The 8453-nt window shown below is 36.3% G+C and overlaps 1 protein-coding gene across 1 annotated transcript; it reads left to right on the top strand.

Moving 5' to 3' along the window:
* The first annotated feature begins 7501 nt into the window (after window positions 1–7501).
* On the top strand, window positions 7502–8176 carry LOC145998652 (uncharacterized). Its single transcript, XM_083135117.1, has one exon. The coding sequence runs from the start codon at window positions 7502–7504 to the stop codon at window positions 8174–8176; it is 675 nt and encodes a 224-aa protein (XP_082991243.1).
* The last annotated feature ends 277 nt before the right edge of the window (window positions 8177–8453 follow it).

Here is an 8453-nt window from a genome sequence, read left to right as displayed (position 1 = left end):
GTGAAGGAATGCAGCAAGATGCTACGTATTTGATTACTAATGTGAGCCACTGTATATGTTATGTTTTTATTTCATGAACAATGTATGGTCAAACATTATTTTGCAGAGCTCCGTGTCGGAGTGGTTAGCACAGTGCAATACGACGCCACAGGTTCCGAGTTCGGATCACAGCCTGTGCATTATTTTCTTTGTGATGTCCATTCATCAATTTTGCCATTTCATCACCCATCCTCGTCTTCGCGATTAGCCAAAACTGGCATAAAACCAAATTTAAATATAACAAATCAAAATCAAACATTACTTGGCATGACAAGAATGGATAGGTTATTTTGAAGCTGCTGTTATTAAAAGCAAATTGTATGTAGCTTTCCTAGACAGAAGTTTCACACAGAGAAACTGATTGATTGGATAACGGCTGCGGATTCCTACTCGAGCAGAAAATATATATATTTCCATTTATTACTTACAACAATAGCAGACTGATTTCCTGCTAAATCAAAGAAAACTTGCATTCACAGTTACAAATTGACGTGTTGAATGAACTTAACTACAGATTTCTCTCACTCCAATTCTGATTAATCGAACAGCACACCACAACGTGGGTCATTATATATTTCCAGCTTACTCTCGAGTTCCTCAACTAAAAATAAATTGACTGCGAGACAAAAACTCCTCTCCGATAACACATTATATGCAGATTGTACGTAAGTTGAAATTCCATCATAATAATAATTTGAATTCTTCAAGTAGTAGCTACAAATATAATTTTTCATACATATTTTCTTAGCAAAATATGAAGTTCCTCACTTCACAAGGATAACATATACACAGTATTTCACAAGAGTTTTTAGTTCGAGCTAGTCGTAGGCCTAATATGAATATAAACGTCACTTCATTACTTAGTTAAAAAAAAAAGTGCCAGGCAATCAGAATTCAAGGGTATGCCTGAAACTATTTGTAGTATCTCATGTATAAAGGGGGCTTTTTAAGTAAAATGAAGGATACATACCACATGCTTTGGTCAATTCAGAGTAGTAGAAACGTAATTATACTGCATGTTGCAACTGAAACCGTAGCCTCGAAGGCCGAAGTCGTTTAGTAATCCATTCATACACTCGGTACGTACCAAACATTTCAAGTTCGAGTAGACATCTGGGCATGGCTGTTTTTTTTTATAACATCCCTTCATAGATTTAATATGATCATCATTCATCTTCATAGTCGCGATTATCTACAAGTGGCAGAAAAGCGATATAAAACATGAATAATACAAAAGTATAACAAACAAAAGAGGATAAAAGGATGAACTGAGTTTGAGTTAATTATAGGAAGTTTTATAAAATTACTGTTTCTTGAATAATCTTGTCCTTTGTTCCGATTGTATTTCTCAGTCACACGTTGCTCAATATCCATGTCGACTGCCGTTCTTGCGTTCTTGAAAATTACTTTCTTGTCTGTCTATGACCTTCTTTCGAACGTGGTAGGTAGGCGGGCATTCTGTCTGTTTCTACACCAAAAAGTTTAATGCACCTCCTGTCCAAGAAGACAAGAATTACTGAAAGTAATTTTCAAAATTGTAAGCGGATGAGGGCCCTTGTAAATGATAAAATATACTGTCATTTTATTCGCTTAGTTTTAAGAATCACTTTCCATACAATTCTTGCCTTCTTGAGAGTCCAATGGCCCTGTCTAGCTACAGACCAGTTGCACAAACGCGGTTTCGTTTGTTTCGTACAACAATTCCATCTAACATTTCGTTTCTACGCATTTTCTACTTGCCAAAAGTGCCTTTCATATCGCCCCAAGGCGTTGTCTACTCGGATGCTTCGTGATCGAAAGTCACGTGTACAAAGTTTCAGGATTCAGATTTTCCGATTTTGCGTGGTGCTGCTGCTATCAGTTCGGTTCGCCTTCTCAAGGTCGCGCAACAAGCAATTATTTTTGGTCTTCCGATAGGAGAAAGCTTGCCTCTCGCTTAGGTGGACGAACGATTGGCACGGATGATTTTTTGGCTCGACCATGGTTGGTCCTTTATGTTTCGTCCTTCAGCAACTTAATCTAAGCACGAATCATTCTCATCGCCAAACAACTGTATTTTTTTTAAAAAAAAATGATGTAACACATGTAAACAGAGAGAGAGAGAGAGAGAGAGAGAGAGAGAGAGAGAGAGAGAGAGAGAGAGAGAGAGAGATGAGATAGATAGATATAAACGTTTTCCCTCAACAAACGTTTGCTTTGCTATCGTATAAAGTGAACGTACATGTTAAAATTCATCTTGCATAAATAATCAAATTAGAACAAATTCACATAAAGCGATTAAGTATGCAGAAAAGAAATATATTTGTGATAAATACATAGTTAATAAGTAAATTCCAATAACCAGAACTTTTGTCACGCCGAATCTTGTTTACGGATGTTTTCAAACGTTTTGTTTTACAATTTAATTTTTTCACTGACATCCAAAACGAAAATACGTATTATAACTTAGTGACTTTCAAGGGGTCAAAGTACTGTAATGTTAGTATGCTGCCGATCATAATTATGAGGCTTCTTCGAAAACGCCTTCGATAACGGTATTTGCTATTCGTAACGGATATGTGTATCACTTTTTCGAAACAGACTTTTGTGGAGGAAAAGAACTGTAACGTTACAAAAGTAACGAGCACAATTATACGAGAGACCTATGTTATTCTCTCCGGAACACGGCATCGGACACGGTATTGCACATCGGAACGTCTGTATCATACCAGCTATAAATAACGTTGTTGCTTTGAGAAAAGGAGTGTAACGTTTTTACAACCGTGACCTCAATTAAGTTACTGGTTAATTGTAACGTTACTATCACTTTCCACACACACTAAAGTTACTAGTCAATACGTGACAAACCTCTTTCTTACCCTGTAACGTTACTGGGTGCCGGCAATGGATGTAACGTTAAAGTGGCACGTGAAGACCTACTCTTTTAGAGATCAGTTATGGTTCGGTACCGTTATGCACACCTGTAACGTAATGTTCATATACCTGAGGTAACGTTTCTGTTCACGAAAAAAGTTATTCTGTTTCTGGTTGTAACGTAACGGAAACCGTAATTGAAAATACCGTTCCATTTCGTTACGTTACGACTCCCTGGAATAAACATATTAACTTTGATATTGATATAAATCCAGATATATAGGGAAACAAATATAAATGCCAGGATGAGTCATAAATTTGTAGCATTTTGCAGAGGGTGATGGTCCTCAGAACAGTTGTTAAATGTGTAGTAGAATGGAGTGGGTACTGATCATCATGTCACACTTGTTGGCTTAACACTTGAGTTGAGGATGTTTGAGGATAAACTTGTTTGTGATTTTTGGTGGAGACTCATAACAAATGATGCGAATTGAGTCTCTCCTTGTTGAAATAATTTTATAGGAGGGAATTATTCTTCTAATATATGTACACAGTAATATCCTGAACTTCATAACTTTTTCATGTATCCAAAATTATTTCTTATTACGGAGGCAATTTTCTGAATGGTTTTGCCATGAATTCATATCGTGGAGGCACATAGTGGTTCAGATCCCACTTTAAACTGTAGGTCCAGTCCCGATTAGCCTTACTGTGCATAAAGTGGACTTAAAACACAAACTCAAACCAAACTACACAAAGAATTAATCTTATGTCATCTTATAAAATCAAGATGCAGTAGTGCAACTTGAGAAAGACACATTCTCATATCTAGAAAAGCTGACCATCACACAGACATTGCTTGGAAAATTCTGTTCATCCATGTATTTAATATATTTGTTCGAAAATAAATTAGATTGGTTATCAGATTTACCCAGGTGGCACAATTTGTGCTTCTAACTAGGTTATGTTGAAGCTATGTGAGATTTTCCACACAGAACATCTCTTTGAGTTCTGTTTCATGTCTTACAAGCTTTTCTTTATCTGTAAAGAGTATCAACGTGAGTTGATTACTATTGTTGATTGAGTAACTTACTGTAATGTACATAATTAGTTCGATTCCTGCAGAGAGTGAGGGTACCATGGAAACAGCAGAAAAACACAAATATCTGTCTTTGAGGATGAAATATAAAACCGAGAATGCCTTTGGAAGAACGACATGACTTGTTGAAGGTTGGTTTTGTATGTGTGGAGCACTCTATAACCTCATTCAAGAAAAATATACATTTTGTCTTCTTTTTCCATAGAAAAATTAAAGCTGTGATACTTTGTTTTGTAATTTAACCATATTAGCTTCTAATAGCGCTTTCCCTACATGCAGGATAGAACACTTTAGAACAGATGAAAGTAAAGACAAAAGATAATAAAAATAAGACTGTAGGCACTTTCTGCGTGTCAGTAACAAGTAATGTGACAGGTTCCAGGTTTGAGTCTCACTCTTGGCATGCATGTCCTTTTGCTAATGTGTTTTACGTTATCACCATTCATTCTCTTCATCATTATTAGATTCAAGACTGACAAGACGAAATAAAAAAATCACAACAATTCCATAACAGAAATATAAAATGAATATTACACACATTCACGCCTACAAACACTTTATTAACATATTTAAATAAAAGTTTTTAATTTGGAATATAACTTTATATTTCAGTCGTTATTATGTGTCCAGAGCCAGCCTGGATCATTGTATAAGTTTTTTGTTCTGTACATTACAAAATCATTAATTTATTTCTTAAATCTACTTACTAAGTATGTTTTTCAAAATTAACTGATTTAATATGGAAATATTTCAGTTGGAAAAGATTGCAAAACTCCAAAGGCTCTTTTACATACTGGACGTTATGGTTACACCCAGATATTTAGAAGTTTAATTCATTTGCATATCTGCACTTAATAGTTCTAGGATAAGAATTTGAATTACAGAGAACATTCTCTGAGAATATTTAATGATGTCAAAGTTTTCATAGGATTCATTTGTGTGTCATGTTTAGTGGATCAAGATTAGCCCATTAAAGGTAGAATTTGTAACGAAAGAATTTTTTTTAATATAATTTATGTACATGTTTAACCAAGCGTCAATTAGGTTCCAAAACTGAAGGGGAGAGTGGGGGGCAAGAATAGTTAACTTTCCTTTGATACATAATGCGGGAGCAAAAGTGGCAAAAAAGTGGGGGGAAACTGCGATAAAAAAATAAGAGCCACTTAAAATAACTGTGTATTTTTTGCACTAGGATGTCGTAAATAGTAGAACATAACATATTGATTTTTTATGGACCGATGTGTAGTAAAAGTAAGTAGAAAATGCATTGTTGAGTGGGATTCAAACTTAAGTACATGGCATGATAATGCTGAAAACTGGTTAAAGTTCTACATTTTTTACTTGGCATCTGTGTTTGTGGGAAGAAAAATTTGCCTTAAAATTAACCTGGCAACTTTTCTCTATATCCACCTATCTATTATCTCTCCTTTTCCTCTCTCTCTGTCTTACTACAAGAATATGTGTTCCCAATTTTTCAATTTCAGTCCTAATTTTAAATATTATAATTTTCAAAAGAAATGTAGAAAAATAATAAGTGATACTGAATGTATAGATTCTCACAAAGAGACACACCCTGTTTTAGAGAACATGGCAAGTATAAGGTGATAAAAGCTTAAAAACATGTTATATTTTGTTGTATTTACAAGAGAGATAATGTTCAATGTTTATAATAGAGGAAGAGGTCTAAATATGGGCCCCCCTTTTTATGTTGTCATTTTCGGAGGAAAAAGATAATATATCATATTAAAATGCATATCTATGAAATATATACTTAAATGTAATAGCATGCCAAAGTATAGAAGGTCTCCATTTTTTTAAAAAAATGTTATTTCCGAAAACTGGTAAAATGATGTATTTGGTATAACTGATATAAAAGTGTTAAATATAAAGTTGGCTCCTCTAGGTAGAATAAATCCCACTTGTTTAACTGAGTTAAGGTCATTTTGGTGATAAATATGGTTTGTCTAGTTTATAACCTAGAAAAAGTTGTGGGTATATTATACACTTTAAAGTTAAGTAGCTAACTGAGATAGAAAGGATTATTTAGCATCTAACCAGATAAAGTTGATGTAGAATGATCTATATTGTTGACACCGGGATAGTGAAGAGCCCGGATACCTTTGAAACAAAGAAAAGCCTTTTGTATATAATTTGTTAAATTATGAGAACCTGTTTAAATAAGTAATAAAGATTCGTATATTTTGTAATTTCCTTTTCTCACTTTGTAACTGGTCACTTTTTTGGTCATATACACACCCAGCAAGCCCTGAGAATATTTTAGAATCTTGTGTTTTCCGACTGTTGTTTATGCTAGCAATCATGGTAAACTTTCCAATGCCGCCCACTTTGTGAAAGTGTTAGAGTGATGTAAACGGCTCTGCGCAGCCGGTGAATATTAACAGGTGGTAGAAGTCAGGTATATCCATAACGTGGGTGCTGTCAGTTGCAACATAAATAGAAAGATAGCAAAACATGAATTTCTAATCCTCCTATTATAATAGAACAAGATATGGGGAAAATATACCACCAAGAAAAAGAGGCGGAGATAGAAAGAAATGGCTCTTCAGGGATAAGAAAGTGGATAGTAGAAATTAAATTAAACACAAAGAGATTCAAAGAACTAAGTCCTTCAAATAGGAAACAGGAGGTATGGGATGAAATAAATCCAGCAATGACAAGGACAAATTATATGAAGGATGGAATCCTTAGACGAGTAGGGAATGTGATAGAAGGAACGAAATATCCCACCTTCAAGAGCAGACAATAAAAGGACCTGTGTTCTGAAGGAACAATGGAGGCAAAACGAGGAAGAGAATCCACAAGTGGAAAAGTTGAGCATGTGGGTCCTTCAAAGAGAAGTGTCAGATATGAGAGGAAATGAAAAAAATATGGTAAAGAGAAGAGGCAAGAAGAACTGATGCTTCCGGGAAAAGAGAGAGAAATGCACGAAGCTGAAGAAGGGAGATTGGATGAACTTAGTTTTCATGCAGAGAGAAGGCGAGAGGAGGAAAGGAATCCACAAAGTGGAAAAAGGGGATTGGAAAAACTTGGTCCTCTGTTGAACAACGGAAAATGAGAAGAGAACATAAATCCACGAAGTGGGGGAGATTAAATTGGTATCACTAAGTCCTCCATGGTGAGTGGAAAGTGATAGAAGGTGAGGAATCCAGTAAGTTGAAGAGGGAAGAGTGTTCCATGGAGAAGAAATGATCAGAGAAGGAGAAAAATTTCCAGGTCGAAAATAATAAAGAGGAAGAATTGAATTCTCCACGAAGAACTAAAGGTGAGTGTAGGAAAGCAAGCCACCAAGAGGAAGAGGATGTTAGTAAGTTGAAGGATAAGAATCTCCAGGAAACCTTCAGGATTGAACCGAGAAATCGGTTCCACGTATTGACCGATTAAAGTGAACGGAATGAAACAATTGAAAGAGAATGGACAAAAATTCGATCTGCCTTCGCAGAAGTAAGTGAAAAGGTTCTGGGCTTCAAGGATAGGAGGAAAAAAGATTGGATGTCTCTGCAGACCTGGGAAAGGATTAATGAGCGTAAAGTAATTAAGGAGGCAATGAACTCAAGCAGGACAAGGGCAAGGAAGGCAGAATTGCAAACAAAGTATACAGAGAAGGATCGAGAAGTAAAGAGTAGTGTTCGTAGGGATCAAAGAAATTGGGTAGACAATCTGTCTCAGCAGGCGGGGGAAGCAGCAAAAAAGAGGAATCTTAAAGAACTATACAACATCACAAAAGTTCTGTCAAGGAAACAGATGCAGAGAAATCGACCAGTGAGAAGTAAAGATGGTACCCTCCTTACGAATACTGAGGACCAACTGAAACGTTGGAAGGAGTACTTCTCTGCAACCCTTAATCGCTCTGTGGATGCTCAGATAGACCAGGGGGAAGAGGAAGATGATAATGATGGTGATGTTGGCCCCAGTGTAAGAATTAGGACGGATGTTCCAACAGTAGGAGAGATTAAACAGGCTCTGAGAGAGGTACGTAATTGTAAAGCAGCTGGTGTCGACAACATACCACCGGAAGTGCTGAAACGTGATATAAACACCACAGCAAATATGTTGCAGCCCTTATTTGAGAAGATTTGGATAGAGGGAGTGATGCCTAAGGACTGGAGGAGTGGCCTGTTGGTGAAGCTACCGAAAAAAGGGGATACATCAAAGTGTGACAACTGAAGAGGTATAGCACTTCTCTCCATTCCGAGTAAGATCTTCACTAGAGTTATCCTAAACAGAATTAAGGAGCATGTTAACTTGAGACTCAGAAGAGAACAGGCAGGGTTTCGACCAAACCGCTCCTGTATTGATCAAATTAACACCTTGCGGATAATTTTGGAACAATGTATAGAATGGTCATCTCGTCTCTATACAGTTTTCGTTGACTTCGAGAAAGCATTTGACTCGGTCAACAGAAATGCAATGTGGAAGGAAGTGAAACGATATGGAGTGCCCA

The sequence above is a fragment of the Lepisma saccharinum genome, chromosome 14 (genome assembly GCF_977018435.1).
Source record: "Lepisma saccharinum chromosome 14, izLepSacc3.1, whole genome shotgun sequence".
NCBI classification, from domain to species: domain Eukaryota; kingdom Metazoa; phylum Arthropoda; class Insecta; order Zygentoma; family Lepismatidae; genus Lepisma; species Lepisma saccharinum.
Note: the sequence above shows the minus strand (reverse complement) of the source record. Positions and strands in the feature narration are given on the sequence as shown.